Raw genomic sequence first — 25,035 nt, forward strand, 5'->3', positions numbered from 1 at the left:
TGGCTACACAGTGAGTTCAAGGACAGCCTGAACTGCATGTGAGACCCTGTCTCAAAAAGACACACAAAAAAAGCAGAAAGAATCTGATAGTCTGTTACCCAAGTACGTGATCAATTCTAATGCTTCCATCCCTGCCTAGTGGATAATAAACTCAGACCTGCAAGGGTCAAGTTGACATTGGTGCTGTGATGTGAAGAACAGCCAAGGGGCAGGCGGGTGAGGGCAGCACACAGGAGGCGCCCTGGTAGGCTGCTCTAGAGACAAGGCATCCTGCACTCTCCTCTCTCTCCCTGAACCCCCGAAGGCTACTGGTGTACATTGCCAGTGTGTGCCCCGCTTTTAAACTTCCAGATAAGGCTGAGGAGAGTTAAGACACACTCCCTACAGCCCTCACTTTCCCAGACTATTCCATGTCACCTGCTGGCCTGGCATTCCTCAAACAGCAAGGTACAACATTGTTCCCTTGATCCCCACCCTCCCTGTCCTGTCAGATCAATGCTGTCACTGCCATCCCTCCACACCTTCCCTTCTTGTTTTGTTTGTCTTTTTGAGACCAGGGTCTCACTATGCAGTCCAGATTGGCCTTGAGTTCACTTTTGTAGCCCTGGCTGATTTTGAACTTGCAACAATCTTCCGGCCTCAGCCTCCCGAATGCTGGGATTATAGTGCTCCTCATTTCACTGGACGCTTTGCTCCACCTGCCCTTCTCTCATCTCCCTTCTCCTCAGAGAAAGCCTTTCCCATGTCCTGCAAGTCCCCCAGAGGCCTCCACTCCCAAATTCTCTCCCAGAATCCTCTGCTCCCTTCTCTTATGCTTGCCCAAGAGGAATAAACTAGAAAACAGTGTCCTGCTCATTTCTGGCTCCTTGGCCTCCCCCAGAGGGCCTCACTCTGCCCCTGCACAGAGAAAGCATCTCGGGGCCGGGACACAGTGACCCGCTGAAGTCCAGGAGTTGTTGCTCTGTGCGACACATCTCGGAAGGCGACAGGGACAGGCAAACAACAGGAGCCAGTCTGAGGGTGCGCTTGCCAGCAGCATTCCGTCTAGCTTTATCACGTGACCTTTGCCTGTCCGGCTGCTGTGTCTATTTTCTCAAACAACCGCTGCCGACGACCATCACCGAGAGGCGTTTCACATTTTAAGTGAATTAAGATAGAAGATGTTAAAGAACTATAAGTGGCCCATGATTCCATTTCCCGGATTGCTCGTAAAAAAATTAAAAATAATGATCAGAAATGAAGGTCAGAACAGTGCTCTACAGGCCCAGCACTCCTCCCCTTCTCCCCTAAATTGTAAGTACTTCTGTACCCTCTTACTGGAAGGGCCGTGCACATCAGGACACACAGTAGGACATTTTTATTCCTTTTTCTCATCTCTACAGAGGACTGGCTTTTCATTTTATCAGCTGACAGAGTCCAGGTGCAGGGAGGCTGAGGTCAGGAAGCTCAGGGTGCTCCTCGGCCCCAGAGCTCTCCATGTCGCAGAAGAGCTTCACCCCTTTTTCTCCGCGTTCCTCCTACTGCACCCCACTCCTCAGAGCAAGTGCCTGGTTGCAAAGTAAGCCCTAGGTGGCTACCGGTGCACAAGGTGTCACCACTGGGGAAGCTGGCTGCTCGGGGCCTCCCTGGGCTATTTCTGCAACTTCCTGTGACTCTGGAATTATTTCAAAATAAGAAGCCTCTGAAGAAGTCCGTGCTATCTGGAGAAAGGTACAACAGAGGGACCCGACCTGTGAGCAGAACAGACAGCAGGGCTGACAACACAGCAGGCGCCAACATGGGCTCCGCCGGCCCGTCCTTCAGTCGCTCTTAAGTGCACGTCTGATTCTCTTTAAAGAACAAAACAGTGTTGTCCAATAAAGCTAGCTGTTGTGAGCTTGGAATGCTACCACTGGATCCAAAGCATTTTATGGGTTGTTTGTTTGTTTTTTGGATAGTTGAATTTCTACCCTCTTAAAAAAAGTGAAAACAAAACAAAACCTTAAAAGTACGTAAATATTTAATTTTGCAGAGAAAGGTATAGCTCTCCAGATAGTCAGTCTGTCCAACTCACGAGGTCAAGCATTTTACGGCCACACTTCCCTGCAGATCACACTGGTGGCAAGAACACAGCTGCAGACTCAGTGTTTTATCACATTCTTGACCCCAGAATCAAATTGCTCGAGTGGGAGGTTGAGCCAACAGCTCATTCCAGCAAATCCCTACAGAGGTGGCCGGAGAGGCTGACATTCCTGTCCCTCCTCACACCCTCCTGCACACAGAAGGCCAGAGCCAGGCCCAGCGGTGGCTTCCACCAACTGTACCTGAAGTCCATCCAGACAGACTGAGCAAGTGAAGCCCCTCCATGATCCTGGACACCCCTGCTTTCTAGGGTCACCTGGATACAAACTGTCACTTTGAATGAGGGTGCAAAGACAGAGACATTCAACCTAAAAAAGACAGCTGGGTGACACACCAAGGGCTCCAGTGTCCGGAGCCATCCTCAAGGATTTTTGTTTTTTGTTTTTGACACACTCAGTATTTTTATTCTGCCCATTTTTTTTATTTTTTTTTTTATTTTTATTTTTATTTCTTTTTATCGGTACCAGGGATCGAAATCTAAGCTCGTAACTTCTAGTGAAAACCCTGAAGATCTGACAATGGATCCTGTAATCCCCCCAGGGCAGCATTTGGCTAGCACCAAATGGCTACCACCCTTTAGCTACAAGGGTTCATCACCATTTCACTACAGTTCCCACCAACCTCGGCTACCCTGCACTGCCTGCCTTGCTCCTTGATGCTCCCACCCTGGCTCTCTGTGGCCCCCCTTAGGACCCCTACTCTGTGACTTCTTTGCTAAAGTCAGCTTTGGGAGGAAGAAATTCCCTCCACCAATCGACCCACACTACATTCCTCATTTTCTAAATTCTCAGGGCCCTCACTCTATGATATACCAGCCCGGTCACTACCTGTCCCCGCTTGTCTTCCTCTCATTCAAGACCACAAACAAAAAGGAATGTCTCCTGACACACGACTTTCAGCACTCAGGGCCCAGCACAGCTGTCTTTCCCCCCAGTGCCAAGAAGGCGTGTTGATTTCTTAGTCAAGAATAAGAAACTGGTGTGGTTTCCTTTCTAGAATGGGTTTTCAGTAGTTTGGGGGTGAGATAAATTAAAAACATGTTAAAAGTAGCTCCTTTACTGAAAGCCTCTCTTCTGTCTCCAGGAGACTCTGCCTTTGTCCTCTAGATTAGCTACATAGTTTTCTCTTACTAACACCAATGAGCTTTGGAAGGGATGGAGATGCAGAGAGGAAGGGGCCTCCTGGGCCCCACACTCAACCTGGTCCGCATTGGCTACCCTGGAAACCCTTCAAGTCATCCAACAAACCAGCTGTCCATCCTGCAATTTCCGAGCAGGGATGGCGACACCTTCAGACCTTTCCATAACTGGACCATAGACTCACACTTGCACCACATGTTCATACGACCACCATAGGCTCACACTCAGCCCGCAGAGGTACTCGTTCTCCACTGTGCATGCAGCACTGCCACAGTCACCAGATGTGGGACACCACTCACTGGGCAGAGATGCCAGCGTGCTCTCATTTCCCCCAGTGCACCGGCACCTGGGCTCCCACAGCCCTGTGGGGATGCAGATGTGAGCATGGGTAAGAAGCACGAGACCCTGAGCTTCAGCAGGCCTGGGCAGCAGAGTTGCTGGGAGTTTGCGACTTTTTTTTTTTTTTTTTGTCTGTTTCCTTTTTATTGGTACCGGGGATCGAACTCACGACTGCCTGCTTGCAGAGCAGGCGCTTATGCCGCTGAGCTAAACCTCCAGCCCCTTGGGAGTTTGCCCCCTTCCTGCCCGCAGCTACCTCCTAGCAAGGTCTGGCTGGAACAAGTCCCTGTCCCAGGGAGTGTCATGCTGCTGAATCCCTCCACCCCCAGTGTAACTTAAGCTGCCAGGCTCAGAGGTCAGGAGTAGCCCAGGACTTTCTAGCTTGGTAGGGAAGTCCCCAGCTTCTTGCCATGACCCACATGTGACAGTGTCCTGCTAATGAGTCACATAGCTGTACAAACGTCCACTTGGAGAAGAAACGGATTCTCACTTCTACCCGAATACCTAGACTTCCTTCTTCCAGGGAACATCACCACCATCACCACCATCCCACACACACACACACACACATACACAGACGCTTGGGTACACACACACAGTTTTGTGAATGTTGTAACATGTTGATTTTGCTGTCTTAAGGAGAATGAAGTTTTCTATTTCTCGTTATTAGTATGATTACAACACACTGTAACTACATTCATGTCGGGGAACTGATGCACACCTATCACACCCTCATCACTCTCCCCTACACTCCCCGTCTCCACCCAGACCCCCTTCCCACCTGCACACACTGCCTCCCTTCCTACTGCCTCTCTTCTGCTGTGCCTTTAAATTCTATGTGTCTCTAGATCTTGTATACTTTGGGGTTCTCACAGAAGTTAAACTATATAATATTTAATATACACTAATGATTAAAATGTGCTTTAAAAACACAGGGCTGGGGGTGTAATTAAGTGGAGCAGTGCTTGCCTAACATGCTCAAGCCCCTCATCTCCATCCCAGGTGCCACCACCAAATAATAATAATAATAACAGGACAAGTTATCTTTCTCCCCAAGTTCTGACATACTATATGCCACAGACTCACTTTATTTCCTCAAAATTTAGTTAAAACTTAACACAGGCGAACAGCCATAAGAAATCAGATAAATTTTAAGTCCTGGTTTAAATCACCAGTAAGAACATCTTTGCTTTTTTTTTTTTTAATAAACAATTCCTAAGTTTTATTTATTTATTGTCTTTTTCCTTTTTTATCGGTACCGGGGATCGAACTCACGACTGCCTGCTTGCAAGGCAGGTGCTTATGCTGCTGAGCTAAATCCCCAGCCCAGTAAGAACATCTTTGAAGTGCTGTGATTAAGGCACTGCTAACAGCCCTCATTTGAACAAATAAGCTACAAAGTTCCTGCTCAGAAAACAACAGAAACCATAAAGCAAAAGTCAACAAGAAGTAATAGTTTAAAGCTTGAAACAAAAGCTTCTCCTACCTAGAAAACAATAGGAGGGCAGGGCACTGAGAGTTCACAAAGCTCTTTCACCTCTATTTATCACTTGATTGTAATAATTCTCCATTCCCCCTTGCTGGGGGGAAAATGTGGTTTAGCAATTTGCCTTGGTTTGTATGAACCAAGTAAGGCCTGGGTTCCACCTCTTCTGATGGCCAATTCCTTGAATTTACCACACCATCAAGTATTTCTCTAACTTCAAGTCAAACTTCACAGTTTTATCTGCACAATGGGTTCCCTATTTGCGTTCTTCAACTGTCTACGTGAGGCTTCATGTATGTAAATGCTTTTTTTACAACAGTTCATTGATGGAAGGTAATCACAAAATCAAAAGGATCATATGAACTTTAAGTGAATATTCACCTGGTAGAGGCTGAATCTGAAACCTCCTTTCTTTATTAAAATCATGCTAACAATAAAATAAAGGAAGGAAGAGAGGAAAAGGAAAAGTGGCCAGGAGGGGCGGAGGGAAGGAGAGATTACCAAGCTTGAGTGGTGTTAAAGACCTGCTACTCCAAGTTCTTCTTCAACTTGAGTTAGGATGGAAATAAAACTGAAATTCGAACAGAGCTACCTCCCAAGGTGATTCTGTGTTAGCTGTCACCGTGCTCTGGAAGCTGAGGAGGCCAGCACACAGCCCAGGCTTCAGAAGCGCTGCCTATGACCTGCTGCTCCACGCGCTACATTAACATGCAAATGTGCTCCCAGTACTGAAAAGGGGCCCGCAGTTCTTGCGAGTCCAATACTGCCTCAGACTTAATGATCCCTTAAGCTCCGCCAGGTTATTTGCAAATTGAGGGGGCGGAGGAGAGATCGGGAATCAGAATGAAATGTTTAGCTCCTGGAGTTCTCATAGGTGTGACATCTTAGTCTCAGGTTCCAAATTGGAGGAGCAAGGGCATTCTACAGCGGCACACTGTATTCCTTTTCTTCTTGCTTGTTTTCGTCTCCAGAAATATTTTTCCAGAAATATTTTAGTAGTAGCTAATTCACACAGTAAGATCAATGGTTCTCTGGCTCTGAAAATTTATGTAAACACAGAGGGGGAGAGGGAAGAAGGCTGGTGATAATGAACTTAGGTGTTAACTTAGCAAACAGATATATTTAAAAAGGAGTAAGATCAGAGATTGGAGAAAAGAAGGAACAATACCTCGCACCAAGGACATTTAAAAAATGTTTTGTTTTGTTTTTTACCAGAAAATAATGAGCCTGAAAATCCCCATCTGGTTAACCTAAGTGACACCCTGAGTAATATAAGGAACTCATACAAAAGGATAATTCTTTTAAACATCCCTAATGTAGAAAAGTACCTGTAAAGCATTAGAAAATGAAGGCCAAGAGCCTTGCAGGCAGTTTCTGTATGCTAAGAGCAGAAAGAAAGCAAATTGCTCAATTCTCAGGAAAAGTACTTTATTAAAACACCCTGGACTTCTTCACACTCAAAGCATCACTTCCTCAGTGAAGCAATTCACCTAAAATCCACTTCCACAAAAAGTAAGCCCTTAAAGCAGCTTGTGGAATTCTGCGCAAGCTCCTTCGACCTTCTTCCACGTCAGACCAAAAACTCCAGAACTGGTTACATGGTTCACTTCTGCAAAAGGGAGTAATAATGGCAATCTTTTGTATTTTTTATTTTTTGTTAATGAGGATGGTCTGGTTTTTACCAAATGGGGAAGAGGAGTTGGTCTTGTTTTATTTTCCTCCCACTTAGAGCAAGAAGAAGCTGCAGGCTCAGGAAACTCAGTCAGTTTCCAAGTTGGAAAATGTTGCAAATTTTACCAATAAAGAATGAACGTGTGCTCCAGAGCAACTGCTCAGCCTGGGCAGGGGGAGAGGCAAACCAGATGGTCTTTTCCATCCCAGATTTCCATGATCTACAACAGAACCTGGATGACTAGGAAAAAGTGAGATGCAATTTGGAAATTGCTTTGTTAAACAGACTCCCAAACAAAGACATTCAACATGACAGAGACACTGAGAAACAAAGTAAAATGTATCCTGGTGCAGAGCGGAAAGCAAGCCCCCTTGACATGGTCATGCAGTACTAAAGGTTGTCCTCAGGTTCATAGCTTTTTGAGTGGTGTTAAGTCTGGGTTAAAAACCCAGATGCATGTTCACTGGGCCAATGATGAGGTAGACATAGCAGGAATAGGGTTAACTAAAGAGCACAAGATCATGTCTAAAAGCACTCAAGTTAAAAAGAAAATGGAAATATGTATGCTGGGCAAATCATGTGTATCTCCAAGCCAATTCAACCCTCAGAGCTTTCTGTCTGCACTGCTGATAATCTCACTGTTCCTGTGTTGTCAGGAAACTACAGACCTAAGAAGTCCCATTATTTAGTGAGGAGCACAGAACAGTGGTTGTATATAACAGAACCCAAGTGCTGGGCTATGTTACACACTAACAGGAGTTCAAACAGGAAAAGATAAATGACATTAAGGCAAAAGTCTCCTTCTATGTATAAATTCAAAGGGGCTTATTATTTCAATAATAAATTAAATCATCATCTAGTTAAATACACAGCCACAGACAAGGGAGGGGGAATACATTGGGAAGTTATACAAAAGAAAAGAAAAAAGAGAAAACAAACAAGTGGGTGGTCAGGGAGTCAGATATTAAATGTAAACGGTGGGGAGAAACCCTGTTAAATCTGTAGTTAAGTTTTCCACAGTGACCCTGAATTAGATACGGAAAACAGTCCACTCTCCATTCTACAGAGAGAGAGTAAAGCACTTAGAATAGCTGTTTCTGAATGCATTTGTAAAATATTCTGGGCTCATGATTTACAAACTCCTCAAACAGCAATGTAAAGAAAAATCCTGTTCCATTCCTGGTGGTGGTTCATGTACATTAAGAAAATGAATAAACGAGGGTATTTTTTCTAAATGTGATGGGGGAGGGGTACTTTGAAATATACAAAGTGAAGGGGGAGGGGGGCACTCTGAAATACACAAGTGACATGAAATCTTCCCAAGGGAGCCCTAGAAGTAGAAGAGGATGAGAACACTCTCCTGCGGGCAGCTGAAAGCAGACAAAGAACTGGAAAAGTTCCCTGCCAGGGTCCACCTCCTGCTAGGCGGCCACTTTCCCTCCCTGGTTTCTGTGTATCAGAGAAAACAACAAATGCCCATCCACAGAAGGAAGAGATGCAGCCTTCAGGGGACTGGCATCTCTAAATAAATCTCCCTCCCCATGGGTGCCAGGCTAAACCTTAAACACGGTGAAACCACCCTGGAATTTTGTAGCAGCATATGCATGATTCGGCCCCATCCCTTAGAACCCTCCCACCGGAAACGACCACATCAAACAACTGCTTTTCAGAAGCCAATTCAAAAACACCCTACTTTATCACAGAAAGAATATTCTTCCCAAATGTGAGTGCCTCCATTATGTCTTATTTGAAGGAGGAAAATGAAATAAAAATCCTATCTGAGATATTTATAGATCTCATAAAACCTGATTCGCTCTCATAAGCTGCTGTAAGCTCAGTCATCAGGTACGGCAGAAATGGCAGGTGTAGAAACCAGCAACACATTATGTTATATGTGCCTAATTCCTGTTCCTAAAAAAAAAAAAAAAAAAAAAAAACTGCATGCTGGAAAGACTTAGGTGAAAGCATAAGTAAGATGAGAGAGAAAGAAAGGGAACAGGTTGGACATTTGCATGAACAAGCCAAGCAAATTGGAAGAATGTCACCCTAGATCCAATTTCTGAGGACCACGAACATTGCCATTCTTTGCCCAGTCTTCTCTATGGATGGATAAAGGAATACTATATTCAACACCTTTTCTCATTTTCTGTCATTCATCCAGGCACCCTGGGATCTTTGAAAAACCAGTGATACTATTTATAGAAAGAGGATTGAGCACTACTGTGTACTACTGCTTAGGAGGAGAAAGGGAAAGGATGGGGCATTTGCTGAGCGGCTACAATAAGCCTGAAACTCAGTCAAAGAACCAGTTCCGGTAGAGGAATTAATAATTCTGCTCCACAGATGGCCAAGAGACTTGGAGACATTCAATGGCTTTCTCAAGGCTGGGAGCACAGCTGATGCCAAAGCCTCCACGTCATCTGTCTACGATGAAACCCCATGACCTTAAGGAGCACGAGCACAGCCAGTCAATTTATAGACAAGAAGACCAAGGTCCAGAAAGCAGACAGACTGAGGAGGTGTTCACTGATCGCCAGACCGCAGCTCTGCCTCCGGCCCTTGTGTCTCCTACCGAACCAGCAGTGAGCACCCATACAGGAATCCAGAGTGTTGGACAGCCCGCCTAGAATTAGATCCTTGGCTCGACTATGGTGTCTGATTTTAGGTGGGCAATCTGCTGCCCGAAACCTCAATATTTTCATCTGTAAGTCTGCAATACCTGCCTGCCCACTCAGCATAGAAAGGATGTGTCAGGGACAGAAGGCCATCAGCAAAACCCCCTGAGCCTTTCAGAACAAAAGCTCAAAGCGAACATGAACATTCCCATCACAGAGCAAATCATCTCTCCGTCCATTTTACAGGAAACAACAGCGCAGAGATAGACAGGGAAAGGCAAGGGCCACTCTTCAGAAGCCATGGGCCAAGCAGTCTCAAGATGTGGAAGTCGGGCCAGAGATTCCGACCTGTCCCTGAGCAGGGGCTCTGGGAGCTCAGGAATAATCACATCTGCAAAGCTCCTCCTCACAGAAGACCTCCAACTCCACAGCCACACAGTTCCTCATAAACTCCAAAAGCTTTCAAAGGTAGGGCCAGGCATGGGGAGAATCTATTTCCATGCCTTCATAAGCTGAATAAATATGTCGCTTCTCCAAAAATAAGCAACCACACTATGACCACCCTATTGAATTCCTGTTCACTGGCCCTGCAAGGTGAATGTGAGCGTCGGGGTCCAGAGCAGCCAGGGCTCCCCGGTAGGGCAACTGCTCCATGGCTAATTGCTATTTTCACAGCTGGGTTGAGCTTTCCAAAAAACATCCTTCAACCCTGGGCTCTGAGCTCCTCTCCTGATGGTCTCTCTTGCCAACCATACCCCCATCAAAGAGAGCTGATAGATGAAAGGATGCAGCTACAGTGCATACAGTTTTGCAAACATCACAGTCTGACACAAGAGCCATTTCTAAGACTTCTTTGTGAGATCACCACATGCCCACAGTCATTACCGCGGGAGCTGGGTTTTCTATGGCGATGGAGGCCGTCTCCTTCCCTGAATGTCCTCAGCAGCAATTCTTCTACAGTTTATTTTTGTTCCTCTTACTAGAATGATGGTGCCTTTGAAATCCTTTATAAACAGAATCTGCTTCCAAACACCATGGTCAGCAAGAAAAATGGAGGGCGGGTACCTAATGCCTAAGTCACCCAACAGAGGTACACACACACATTCATCCCTCAAAAACCAGGCGGCAGGCTGAAGCCGCTGACAGCCATCACTGAGAACAGACCAGGAAAGAATGATTTGAAGCACCACACAGTTGGAGTTCAATGCTCAAATCCACAAAGTTTCCAAAAATGGAGTTTGACCAGGTTAAACAAATCCGGGGTGGGTCATAGGAAATTCGAACCAAGCAGGACTCCCTGAGATGCCTTAAGGTAAGGGAAAGCCAAACAGATGGAGGGAGGAACCCTTGGGCAGCCGCTGTGAGCCAATGAACTGGAGGAAGAACAGCCAGCCCTTTTGTCCTGCCTCTGGTACTCCTGGAAACCATGTTATACAAGAAACTCAGTACTTAAAAACGTGGAGAGGACGTCTGCAGTGCTGATACACTGTTGACCCTCACAGATTAATAGCTCAAAGCCTGGGCTACATATTGGACTCCCTGGTGCCTGGGTCCCTCCCAAATAGATATTGATTTACTTGGTCAGCAGGGCACCCATCATTGAGAACCACTGCCAAAAACATAGATAGAGGTAAGTCACAGTCATAAAATACTCCTCATATAAAACTACTGGAAGCGGACGATATAGTACAAGCTGATTTCCAAAACCATAACCATCAACACTGCTTGAAATCATACAACTGAGGTGGAAAAATGAGAGGAAAGTGAGAAAGAGAAAAGAAAGAAGGAAAGGAGATTGATTCAGATAGACAAAACCGTAAGAAAGTAAAAAGTTCTACATAGAAACGTAGAAACAGTAGCAACTACTGGTAGGCCCAGGGCAAGGGGCATAGTTTCCTGGAAGATGTGGCAGCTGTCTGGAAGTTAAATATGGCTAGAATCTGGACAAAGAGAACTAGGAGGGGGAGGGGAGCAAGAGGGAAAAGGATAAAGGGGAAAAAAATAAAACAGAAGCAGAGAAGTGGTCACGTTGTTTGGGTGGAATTTACTATCTGTGAAGGAGAGGTCACAAGGTAGACCCAATCTTGGAACAGCCTGACCTCGAAGGTTCAGCCTCTTCATGAAGGTTCAGCCTCTTCTTCATAAGAAGCTACTGGCAGTTTCAAAGCTGGCCATGCCAGGTGATGGAAGTAGAAAGAGGTGACAAAGGTGACAGGGTTTACAGGGGGGTGCCCCAGGACAATGATAGTGGGGGCATGAAGGTGAAGACCCATGCCAAGATGCCACAGAAGCCAAATTTAGGGGATTTTAAAAATAACTATTTCAACCAATGCGATTTTTCAATCTGGAATTAAAAAAAAAAAAAAAAAAAAAACTAGATTCCAAGAAAAAAGAAAGGCCAAAGATGGCTGGCAAGCCAAACCTAAATAATGACAAGAACATACATAAACAAAAGAAACAGAGACGGGAAGAAGGAAGCGGCCAATGGCAGGTGTTGATGGGTTCGGGGGTTGGAACACACTCAGCTCTAGCAACCCCCCAAAATCACAGTCAGTCATGTCTAATTGAGAAAGTGGAACTAGACTGAATGTTTTCACCTGCAGCTGGAGGGATAGATTATTATCTCTGAGGAAATAAGCAGATCTCCAAATATCTGAGAAGGAAATTTCAACTTTCAAGACCCTTAAAGTGGAAAGATGTGTGAGACACGTCAGGAGAGAAAATCTCTGCCATCGGAGCTAGAGAAGGTCGTAAATGGATAGAGAAGGCCAAAAGGGAACCGGGACGCAGGAGAACTGGGGTTACTCGTGCAAATGAGCCTGCTTCATCCTTCAGCCTCCCTGTGTGGAATTTCTCCTCTGCTATTATTAAGAGTGTACAGTGTTTTCCGTTTAAATTTATTAAACACTGCAACCCATCTCCCGTCCAACTCTCTTCAGAATTCTAACTAAAACACTTTCAGAAAATATTATCATCAGCTAGTGCATGGGCTGCTAGTCTCTCATTCCCTGGACCAGCAAGATCTTGGAAACAAAGCCACTGCACATTGGAAGCTCTCTACACCAAACCCCCACCTCCACCCTCTCTCCCCCCCTCACCACAGATGCCTTGAGTCACCCTCCTCACTCCCACGCCATTTGCTGCTCTTTAAATGGCAGTACTTTTCATAAAGCTAGCACTGTACCAGGAACGTTTTCCTTCAAGTACAGTGTATATTGTCAAAGTTGCCACACGTTGTTAAGAATGGGATAGGGATTAAACACTTAGGTCTGCTCTGAAATATTCAAGAGCTTGGTCCAGGACCCAGCCCTTTCCAAAATGTTATGCACTAGTAACTTATGGAAGTAAAAAGAGGGTTTTCTTTGTTACCTTTGAAGGAAGAAGGGAACAAGGGAAAGAGGAAAGGGAAACAGAGAAGGAAAGAGAGGGGGGAGGGGAGAGGGGAGAGAAAGGTGGCTTGAGAAAAGGAGGCAGAGACAGAGAAAGGAAGGAAGAGACCAAGTACATTCTAAAGCAAGCAAAACCAAAGGCACTTGGGCATCCGAAAGAGTCCCAAGCCCTGGGGCCATTGGTGTCAACAGCAAGTTGTGACCTTGAAGAATGCAACTCCTCATCTGGCACTGAATCAACAGCAGTCACTAACAAGGTTCTACCCCTAGTATTTAAAAATTGAGAAAACCAAGATCTTTTCAACATTTTAAATTCTAAGAGTCTCTGTCCCTACCTTCGGTACAAGGCTTGGAGCCTGACTTTTAATATGACCCTGAAGAAATGTCAATAGATCCATATTCAAAAATAGATATAGCATATGGCTCTGCGTTACTTTAATTACCATGAATCACTTCCGAATGACAAAGACAGGGACCCTGCTTCCTGGCCATTATGGACACGTGCATGCACTGTTTCCGCACATCAGCCATGAAGCATCCAGTCCCAGAAAGCCCTTAGCTAAGAGCAAGCCTGCAACAGAAACATGCAAATCTCCAGCATATTTTACAACCAAGAATGTCACTAAATGGATAAGCACACAACAGGGTCAGGTCAGTCAACATTCAAAAGGTCACACGAAGTAACAGCTGTATCCTTTTCTTGGGACCTGGCTTTGAGCAAGTTTTCTCTCTTTTACTTGTCAGTCTCCTAGGGCACAGAATCTACAGACAATTCAACTTGGCATCACTCAAATGCAGTATTTTACACAAAATAAGACCTGAAAGAAAGTATTTACTGTAAAATATTTTGATATTTTAGGATAAACAAAAAAAAAAAATCTACAAGGTGTGACTGGGTCCACTGATCAGTTCTGTCAGGAACAGTATCTCCCAAAGGCAGAAGGTACAGCTCCAGCAGGGGTACGCTAGACACAGACCCCACAGCTGCTGGGGACACTCAGCTATGACAGCCACATATCAGGCTGGGCTGGGACAGTCCCTAAAGTCACACCAAATACCAAGTGAGAAAAACAAAGAAGAACACAAGGTGGTAGAAATAATTCTAGACATTCACAAGAAGAAATAAGAGCGAGGAAGAGGAGGAGAAAGATTATGACCAAGTTTAAGTTTAAACTATTCTGAGACCCTTTTATTTTTATAGAAATCTAAGAATCAAAACGTTAATCTATATGAAAAATGATGTGGACAGTTTGATAAGGGGTTGTGTTTTCTGATTTTATTTCTTCTATTTGTTTTTTGTTTCATTCTTTTATTTTTAATAAAAAATTATGTGAAATGTCTATTTTAGAAACTCTTAAGTTAGTTAGATTTAGGAAGGAGGGTTTCTCCTGTGGGAATGTTCTAAAATGCATATACAATGTAACAAGAAGAGGAGTGTTTCTGGTCACCAATTGCTGTAACATTCATGATTAGACACTGGTAGTTGTAGTTTTCTAATCTCTGCACCTGGTAAAATTTGCCAATTTGGGATTAAAATATTTCCACCTGTTCCTGCTATGCAAGCACTCAGCTGATTAGGAGAACTAAAGCTTAAGAGAAGGCAATCTCCACCCCTCAGCCTCCTGCACTGCTCAAATTAAGTTGGGGAGCTGTCCTAAACTTTCAGCAAATCCAATGCAAACACACATGCTCACTGATACACTGATTGAATTCTCTGCATTTGCCAGGCATGGGGGCCAGCTAAAGCGCTTTAAAACACTGTGCCTGCTATGATACACTGTAAATATGGGGGTACCCGGCAACCAATCAGGTATCAGAGCACCTATCTGATCAACATGATTAAACAGTATTCTTCTTTCCCTCACAGGCACAGAGTGAGCAAAGAAAGACTGTCATGCTTGTATTCAAAAAGTTAAAATGCAGGACAATTCTCTGAAGGGGAATTTGAAGATTCTTAAGAGAACAGCTATTCAAATCCCCACTATGACCCTCTCAAAACGATCCCCATTTAAAGTGAAGAGGCAAATTAGGCCCACGGGTACTTGTGTTCAGAATGGGCTTCGAGGAAGAAGAGGCCACATGTGAACACTTAAGGTCTCTGACATGCCAATCCATAAATCATCTCGGGGAAAGCCTGTCACCCCGCATCTTCTGCAATGCCTTTTAAATGGATGGGACCCCCCCAGCACCCCATTCTCTTCTGAGGAGAAAGTGGGGGGGGGGCTCACAAAGAACAAAGAATGGTGACTTTCTCTTCTCCCTTCTAGGGACAGATGTAGTAAAAATATCTGCACTGAAATCTTCACTAACTTTAAAAAACCAAACTGCAAACAGGTAGACACAATGATAATGTTTGCGAGGCCCTAAGCCTACACAAAGATGTGTCTACTAGGAGAACGTGGAAATGAATCCATTAAAGAAAGGCTGGTGGCTAACTGCACTCACCTGTGCTTTCGTTTTTATAACTACATTTATTTAGTGGTTGCACCTCCATAAAGAATTTTCTGGATAACAGCAGAAGTTTTCATTTTCTGTTCATCTATCAAGACACTCTTTCAAATAAAGGAATAGATTTCCAGTCATGGAAGAATATACACACACACCACATTCAAAAAATAAAATAAAAAGCCAGCTATTTTATCCTTTCAGCATGGTTACCAAGGCTCCTTTGTGTCTACACATTTCTCAGGGTGGTGCTGTGGCCAAGAAATTCTAATTCAAGACAAGGGGCTCTGCAAATTGGGGGCAGAGGCAAACCTACGGAGGGACAGACCCTACAGTTTGCTTTGTCTTTCTGGCTGAGACAGCACCTGGCTGGAAAGCAGTGCAGAAACGCAGGATCATACAGAAGAAAAAGCCATGTGGCTGACTGACCAAATCCTCTCCCTGGTACCTGGATGTGTTCTTGGAAGGAGAAGATTTCTGCGGGTTTGCCCCCTAGAGATGCCTCTTAGGACCCTCACAGAAAGTGCTTCAGGGTGCCTCAAACCAGGATGGAACTATAATGTTACGGGGACACTTTTAGTCTTTACAGCAGCCAAGTATGCCATTAGTTTAAGACAATGGGGAATGGAGGAGGAGGGAGGAATGTTCTATGATTTATTTATTTGTTTCCAGTAGCAGTGGAAAATTTTCTCCAAGCAAAATGGAGGCCTGAAATTGACCCCATCTGCCAATTATGAATCAGCATTAGCAATGAGCATAATTCCATAAGAGTTCTTAAGTAAACATGCCAAGCTTCTCAATGACATGAAGCAAAGTGAATTCCAAATAAGACTTAAGAGCATCATCACTTGACCGGTACTCACAAAATACCAGGCAAGGTATAATGGATGTACAAAAACTCTCAAGGCTTTTTTCCCCCAGCCTCTGGGAGAAAATAACCAAGAGTATCATATCAAATCCTTTTTATTTTCCAAGTCAGCGGTGGACCCAAAGAGCAGTAACTTCTAATGGCAAGGAAAGTCATGAATGGGTCTCCCCTTAAGCTACTATCACATGGCACCCCACAATCTTCTCCAGCCTCTGTCCTACCCTGGCCTTTTTCTACTTTGCTCAAACAACTCTTGGAAAATTTCCTACAAGATTCCCAAGATCTCAAGGATAGTAGCCTTAAGAGTTGTGTCAGCTGAATTCCATAAAACAATAGATCACATAAGCACAGTGTAATTTACAGTTATATGACAGGCAGAGATGATATTACTTGGGCCAAGTGCTTAAGTATGCAGTCAGAGTCCAGGAATGGAGCGCTGTTAATGTGGGATGTCCATTTGGGCTTTAAAATTATAACAGCAATGATTCGGGGAGTTGAAGCCGCATTACTGCTTGAAAATTCAATGTCAAAATGATGATCTCCATGACCGGATGTGGCCCCGTCACAACCAGTGACTCTGTCACAAGCTCACTGACACAGAAAATTATCCATATCGTAAGTTTGAACTAGAATCCCCAAATAGTGCATCCTTAATTTTCTAACGCACAGATGTTCTTGGGTCTATTCCCTAAGCCACTCATTCTCTAGAAAATCAGATGACTGGGATCTCAGCACTTCATCCCTTTCCCTGAGGCCAGGCATATTGTTCACTTGGAGAAAGTCTAATCATTATTCCTCACTTGACCTCTAAAATCGCATTACCCCCACAGCATCAGACAACTTCCTCCTGCCTGGGTTTCTTCATAGCAATATTCTTGAGCTGTTTTGAGCAAAGCAGTCTCCAAATTTCACCATCAAATGGTCAACTTGGAACCCATAGTTGCACACAATCACCATTACCTCTTCAACTCGGCAGCAGCGAAGGGGGTTGGGTGTGGGAAAAAGCAAGAAATACAGGCTAGAGGTTTTGGCGTCAGCACAAACTTAGGGTCCTGGCTACCTTTAGAAAAAGCAGTTGTGACTACAGAGCCCACAGCAGAAAGCTCCTTGGAGGGACGTGTTGTTTGTAAGTGCTTGTCACAAGTTACATTTCCTGTGGACCCTGAGTGTGCAGCTCTGGCATAATCTGGCAAAGGGTTTTATGGTGAGAGCAGCTGGCAGTTGGAGAGGGTTAAGGCAAGAAACAAGGAAGCAGTTAAGGAGAATAATTCCTCTGCCTTCAGATAGAAAGTAAGCTAGCGGTTCCTTGAGTGGGCAGGAGGGGGAGGGCAGGGGAGGAGAAGGCAAGGAGGAAGAGCAAACTGGCTTCTGGGGAAACAAAAGATCTAATCCAGCCCTTAATTGTCAAACCACTGATGTGCCTTAGAAGACCTGGAGCTTCTCCTGGATGGTCCAGCCACAGCTAGAAAGGCAGGTTTCCTCGGAGAAAGGCCTTCCCGCAAAGCAGGCTTTACTACTGTGAAAACTTGAACCAAAACAAAGTTGTGTGATTCATCAGGAGGGAACGCTGTAACAAATAAAGCCAACTTTCTTCCCTCCAACACTGCCGAACAAACGGTTAGTCACAAACAAGAGCTGCCTGGAGCAGGCTGACTAAAATCAACAGATTCCCTTCTCTAACCTGTCTAGACAGTTGTTAATATGCAACTGATTCAACACCAATCGGCTGACAGTGCAAAACGAAAGCTATTTAGAAAATGAAATTCTGGCAACATTCTGATTTCTCATGCAAAATAAAAGGAGGAAAATAGACCCAGGGAGACCCTTAATGAGACATGAGATGCTCATGTTAAGGATGGGGGAAAGCAAGCTTTGAAGAAATGCTTCGTGGGGAAAAAAATGTGTTCGGAGAGACTCAAGAGTATCCACCAGCATCTTCGGACAGGAATGCTTGTGTGAACACAGGCGCACAAGAGGCTGACTGATACCTGCTGAAAAACTAGCAGCTTCTTGGGGGCGGGGGGGGGGGGACTTGTAACAATGGTGATCAGCTTCGCCACGGGGCTCTTTATATCAAAAGTCAAACCTCTCCCACTAGAGCAGCAACTGTTACATCCCAGCCTCGAGCTGGCAAATCCTGGATCCTGGCAGAGGAAATCAGCCCGTTCATTAGCCTTAACGAGCTGCCGTCACTGAGCAGTTACGGGGGGCTGCCACACACCGAGCCTCTCTCTCAGCCCTCTCCAAGGGCAAACAGGAGGGTCTGCACAAGTTCACGCTTCCGACGTGCCAATCCAGAGTGCCTTCCTGGACTCTCCGCGGTACACACCCTCGAGGTTTTAAAGACCCACGTCCCCCGCCCCCACCCACCACCATCTTTCCTGCAGAACGTCCCCCAGTCGCTGCTGGAAAAAAAAAAAAAAAAAAGCCACGGTTCCCGCAGCAGACCTAGCACTTTCCACTGACCAGCACTTTCTTTATTCCACTTCACAAAGCCTAGCGAACTTGTCCCCTGTGCCTCCGCACCTTCCTCACGCCTCCTCAACTTGGCACCGGTACCCTTGAGCATCCTAGGAGTTTCTTAACTAGTCCTCCGCGACGAAGTCAGAGGATAGAAGCACGTATCAGCCTTTGTCTGGGGTTGTGCTAACTGAAAGGGACTCCCCACCCCGAAAAACAGAAAGAGAAACACAAGGACACACACGCAGGGTGTTTTCCTCCTGGAGGCATTCCACTGGGGAAACCTACAGTGCTTTGTCAGACTGAGAAAGAGGCATCTTCCCGTCCTTCTCCGAGATACATACCCCTGAGCAGCTTTTTTCACTGGATTCTTTTCTCTTCTTCCACCTTCTAATCTCCAAACTAAGCTCCTATTCTTTCCTGGCACTCGCTAATTACTGGGAAAACACTTCGCTGTGCTCCTGCCACCCCCCTCCGCCGATGTCAGCACCAGTTGAAACCCATGAACCTGATCTAAGGTACCAGACAGGTAGGGCTCGCGCACGTAGGGATGAGGGTACCACACAGATCCAAACCGTCTTCCCACCGGGCTTTTCCGAGCCCCAGAAGTTGGGCCGGTCTCAGCCCGGGGACCGTGAACCGAAAACGTGTGCGCAAGGGTGTGTGTTGGTGACTGAGACGCAGGCAGTTCGGACCTGGCTGGCTGCTTGGCCAGGCAAGACTAAAGGGTTCGGGGTGGGTTGAGAGGTAAGCGCCGATGACTGTATCAGAAAACATTCGAAGCAACACAGAACCCAAAAGGAAAACATAAATAAATAAAACCAAAACCAAAAACAGAAAGAAAAAAAAATCCAACCCCAAAGCCCACACCAATGCAGCCCCTGCGTCTCCGCCGCCACCACACGATTTACACAAGTAATTTAAATCATTCACCTGCTGCCAGGTCTCCTCCAGGGACGGCAACGCTGAGAAGTAGCCGGTGTCGTGGACAAGTTGTAGCTCCTGGAATATACTATAACTAGCCAACACGTCCATGCTGCTGCGGCCGGGCAACGCGGGACGACAAGCCCTCCCCCGAGCACAGTGAAGTCTGTCTGTCTGTCAGTCTGTCTGGCTTACCCCCCAAGAAGGCAGACATCCAGTGACCCTTTTGTTTTGTTTTGTTTCAGTCAACTAAAAAGGAAAAAAAAAAAAAATCAATGCAGGAGCGAGGGCGCGAGGTGCGAGAGGAGCGAGAGAGTGGGGTGGATGGAGGGTATCCAGCGTGTACAATGCAGCTGACTGCCAGGAAGAGGGGACTTCACGGGAGTCACAATTCCCTTCCAGCTCGAATCACTCCGGCTTGTGGATCAGGAAGGGGACGCAAACTCACTGACACGAAGCTGCCATCTATTTCTGCAGCGCTGTTCGCTCCTAATGCAATCTTTGCTCTTTATTTTGGGAGGTTGCATTTTTTTTTTTTCTCGCGATCGCTTCTCTCCCCCCCCCCTTGCCTTTCCTCCCCACCCCCCACCCCATCCTTGCTAGTTTGTAGTCCCCCCTCCCCTTTTCTCCTCCTCCTGCTCTTCCCCCTCCCCAAACTCCCTCCCTCCGCCCGGCTCTGCGCGCAGCCGTGGGATCTCGGAGGAGGGCGCCCATTAGGCCGCGTGTGACCATGTAAGGTAAACAGGGGGCTCATGAAGTCACTGAGGACCAATGGGGAGCCCGAAGCGGGCTCGAGGGCGGGGCTTGGCCCCGGCGGTGGCCGCGGATTGGCTCTCTGCGGATCTCCCTGCTGCCTTACAAGGCGGCGCGAGGCGAGCTATTTTTAGAGGGCTATATAAAGGGGCTGAGGCGGCCGCCCGGCGGTCGGGGAGCGCGAGCGCCGGGGAGGGCCAGGTGACACTCGCGCCGGCTCCCGGGACGCTCGGGCTCGGGCTCGGGCTGCGCGCGGGCCCCCGACCCTCGCTCTGGTGCCCGGCGGAAGCCCCAGCTGGGGGAGCCGGAGCTGCGCCGCGGGAGGGGCCGTGTGTGGCCACGGCTGCCCTAAGGGAACAGTGCGGAGGGCCAGGCCGGGTCGGGCCGGACGCCTCCTGGAGGAGGCGTTGAGGACAGGATGCCTCGCGCTCTGCCTCCCTCCTGGCGCCGAGCCGCCAGGCATAGGCCGCACGGAGAAGGGCGTCACGTACCAAAACCTAAACCAAAAAAGAAAGGTCCTCAAGGTCCCCTCGCGAATCCCCCACAGCCGCTGGGACTGAGAGGAAGCGCCGCGGAGTCGGCGCCTCACAATAGCGGAGAACAAAGAGGCGCGCGCGCCCGGCCGCCCCGCCCCCAAGGCCAGGCCCCGCCCCCGAGTCGCCAGGCCCCGCCCCCAGAGCGCGCTGCCGCGGTCGCGCGCCTGCGCTTCCCCGTGACCCTGCGCCAGGCTCGGCTTGGACTCAGCTACCCTGCCTGGGATGTGCGCTGGTCAGAATGAGGGTCGCAGGGAGACCCGGCCTCGATCCGTCCAGGCCTGGCAACTTGCTGGGGCTCTTTCCAAAGTGACGCTCACACTGTGGCTCCGATTGTTTTCTGGAGCTGGGATGGAGAGCTAGGTTCTGTTCTCAGATGAGCCCGGCACCGTGCACGTTAGATGGGCCAGTTGCTTGCTTGACCTTAAATGGTTACTGTGGTTCAGGCTTCTCCCAAATGTGCTCTGAGATGAGCCACTTTTGGAAAGATTGCAGAATTCAGCACTTGGAGATGAGAAACTTTTCTTGTGCCTTTAATGGAAGAAACTTATCTGCCTTTCTCTCCCTCCCCACTTTTCCCTCCCTTTGATTATTTGGGACTCTTTGTTACCGTGTTTGAAAGATGTTTTCTAGAACAATCATGATTTGACATTCATGGTTGGCCACAGGAAATTAAACAGGGATTACTGGGATTGAGGAGGGGCTAGCTTATTTATCTGTTGGTGTGTAGAGTTGTGGTGGTCAGATGCACAACCTCCATTGTATAACTGGTACACTTTCAACCGTACAGCTGCGTGGACTGTGCAAGGGTGCCGCCACTTCCTCACTGCACAATTTTCAACGAATTTCTGGGTCAAGGCCTCTGCCTACCTGGGAAACAGTAAGACTATTTTGTTCTCAAGAATGTGTGTTTACAACTCATCCTGCGTGGTATCTGGCACTAGGAAGCGAGTGATCAATGTTAGCTATCTCTGCCTCCTGGCTTGAGCTAAGTAAACGCGAGCCTGGGAGCCTGGGAGGTGGAGTCCAGGTAGATATCCCTGCATTCCGTATCCTTGCGCTGTCCTGCTGATTGGGAGGTGGTCGCAGGAATCTATTGCAGCAAACTGGGGCAGTGGTGGTGAACCGCAAACCCAGACCCCAGTTATTTATCGAGAAGTGCCAACAGTGCCGGGCTGCTGGGATCAAGCTGAGGTGATTTGGCGGGCGTGCTGACAGAGAGGACCCTGCAGACCGGTAAGGCATGTGCACCATACCTTGGCCACCGCTGTACTAGTGGTAAACGACATTTTCACAAGTAATAAGCAAAGGAAAAGAACTTTGCTACAGGAGGCGAAAGGCAAGGCAAGATCAATGCACTCAAAGCCTGAGATTCAAGGGAATGTAATTTTTCTTATGCATCGCTGTGAAACCATTTTTGAATAAAACATACCAATTAACTTGTACCTTTGAAGATTTCATGAATAATGGTCACCAGTTATTGAGTACTACAGGTACCCAAATGTTTTCAATGCAGTGTTGGATTCAGTCCTCAAGACAAATGCTTTTTCATGATTCTGAGCTATATGAATGAGACACCCAAGTCTGGAAGAATGAAGTATATCAGCCAGGGTCACACAGCCAGGCAGGAGTTCAAATCCAGGGGCATCTGACAGCCACACCTGTGCTCCTGCACTGAGCTCTCCATGGTGAGAGACCAGGGTTCCTAACTTTCAGTCAAAGCGTGTTTATAAAAATCGCCTGTTTGGGCTTGGGGGTCTGCCCCTGAAGCCTTCCTCGTGCATAAAAGAACCCAGAATTTTACAAAGTAAGTCCTGCAAATCTCATCATGAACTTTTCTTCAAAACATCCAGAAATATTTCAGAATTCAAGATACTTATGCAGCAAGGTGTTCCAAAAGGCACATTTTCAGTATTTTATCATGTGAAGCTGCCTTTTATATTCTAGATACCCCAGGCTCACACTGTGAGGCAGAATACCCAAACATACAAAATAATCAACTGTTAAGATCAAGAGGAAATTTTGGCAGCTAAACAAGCCAGAAGTAAACTGGCCAGGCACAGTATTACGTGCCTAGGATCCCCACTACTTGGAAGGCTGAGGCAAGAGGAGCTTAATTTCAAGGTCAACCTGGGCACCCTTGTCTCAGAATAAAGAGGGCTGTCTGTGTCGTTCAATGACAAAGCACCCTTAAGTTCAATCCCCAGGACCACAAATAAACTGCCTGATTTGATCATGTATGGGCGCCTCCTTGGTACTTAGCATCTTACTAATGATACATCAGACCTTTACTCATTGTCACAGGAAGAAGCCGTTGTTGGTCCTGTGTTTTACAGGGGAAGATACTGAAGTTCAGAGGAGGTGTGTGGTTTGTGCCTTGCTGTAGGTGAAGCAGATTGAAATGTATGCCTGCTTCCTGGTTGACTCCAAAGTCTGCCACTGTGCTAGCATTGCCTTGGGAGACACAGATGATATGACTACTGTTATTTCCCTTTGGACGTAATCCCATACGGTGACCCTAGAGTAAATAAAGCTACCCCTTGAGAACTCAGAAACGATGTATTTCAGCATAAAAGAGCAAGAATTTAATATCTAAATAGATACAATCATTGCATTGGACCTTTACCAGGAAAGTTTGGCTTCATTAAGAAAGAAAGCCCTTCTTATCTAGTATGGTTAGTGTTGGTGAAGGCTTCTCAAAGGAAACCCACTTAAAACCAGAACCAAATTTTAAAGCAATTAATTATAAAAAAGTTTGTTTGGAATTTCATTTGAAACTAGAACTCATTATTAAAAACATTTATTCTATATTGTATCGAACAAAATTTGTTTCAAATGTAACTATGCTAATTGCAGAATGAATAATTAATAAATCAAGAAAATAACCAGTTGCTTAAGTCTGCCTATAAAATGTGGAGCACCTGTCGGTGCTCAGAACACGATACCTGAAAGTATTATGCCCTGGCCTGTTGGGTATTTTGAGTTGAAGGAGGCTGATCTTGGCTGTTTGACCATTTTGAACTGAAAAAAAATTGGGAGAACCACAGAAGCGAAACCTCTCCCATCGTCCCTTGCCCTGACTCCCTTTTGCTCCCCTGAAGTGAATCTTAAAAATCAAGAAGGTCACCCTATGAACTCCCATCTTCTCTCCTGAAAATCCTCATAGGACAAGTACCCTACCCAGAGAGCTTCATCAATTTTCCCAAGGGTAAAAGTCTTTGATATTTTAAGGATTCTTTTGTGAAGCAGCAATATGGCTATCTTCCCTTCCCTGTAGTTTGAGTCATTAGTATTCTTTTGCTGGTGGCTTCCTAGGCTTCACATTGACATTGACGTGACAAAACTCTACATCTTTTCAAGATTTGCAGCTCTACTCTGGCCAGAATTGAATCTATGTGTGCCTCACATAGAATACTCTGTGTGCCTCACGGACAAAGAAGAGAAGACTAACGTTAAGAAAGACATTTGAGAGGGCTTGGTGACCCAAGCCTATAATTCAAGATGAGGTTAAAGCAGGTTCCAGCCCAGCCTGGGCAACTTAGCAATTAGCAAGTCTCCTTTTCAAAATAAAAAACACAAAGGGCTGTGATTGTAGCTCAGTGCAAAGACCCTGGGTTCAATTTGCAGCATTGCTGGGATGGAAGGAAAGAAAGAAGGAAGGGAGGGAAGGAGGGAGGAAAAGAAGGAGAGAGGGAGAAAAAGGAAAGGAACTAAAGAGAGAGAGGGAAAGAGGAAGAGGAAGAGAAAAAGAAAAAGAAAGTTGAGGGAGGGAGGGAGAGATGTTTGAGAGGACTAATTTATAAGAACTTTTATCATTAGAAAGTATTTTCATCTTCTCCTGACTCTCGAGTCCCCTCACAGTCTCACTGCAGTAGAGCACAAATTCAGAGCAGGCTCTGGTTGTACCCTTTAAAACAAGCGCACTGGCGAAGTGGCCATCGGTGCACAGAGCTGCCTGAGAGGGCACAGCTGGAGTTTGGAGAAGGTAGCTGTGCCACTTACCAGTTGTTTGGTGGCTTTATTAGGCCGCTCGTGTTCTGAATCACATATTTCTAGAGAATAAACATCCATCCCGCTTTGTTTTCATTCTGTGCTCAGTTTCAACTCATAACTTGGCTTTCTACTCATTCTGCCTGCAGGGAACAAATCCGCTGGTTACAATCTCACGATCCTGGCCACTGTGACACCACTAATTGCTATTGTCACTTCATACAAAGACATCATAGTAATTTGTGTGTTACTGGTGAGCTTCCTTAGAATGGGCCTGATTCCCTGGGTGTGTTTAATTTTC

The 25,035-nt window shown here is 46.3% G+C and overlaps 1 protein-coding gene across 1 annotated transcript in view; it reads right to left on the reverse strand.

The window, feature by feature from the left end:
* Window positions 1-20,022, reverse strand: part of Klf7 (KLF transcription factor 7) — an 84,131-nt gene extending 64,109 nt beyond the window's left edge. The window contains exon 1 of the mRNA XM_063237359.1: window positions 19,468-20,022. Coding sequence (XP_063093429.1) covers window positions 19,468-19,569 — 102 coding nt within the window. The 5' untranslated portion in view covers window positions 19,570-20,022. The remainder of the gene's footprint in view (window positions 1-19,467) is intronic.
* Window positions 20,023-25,035: the final 5,013 nt, after the last annotated feature.

Source organism: Cavia porcellus, unplaced genomic scaffold, assembly GCF_034190915.1.
Source record: "Cavia porcellus strain 051 isolate PalLab524CR breed Dunkin Hartley unplaced genomic scaffold, mCavPor4.1 scaffold_26, whole genome shotgun sequence".
NCBI lineage: Eukaryota > Metazoa > Chordata > Mammalia > Rodentia > Caviidae > Cavia > Cavia porcellus.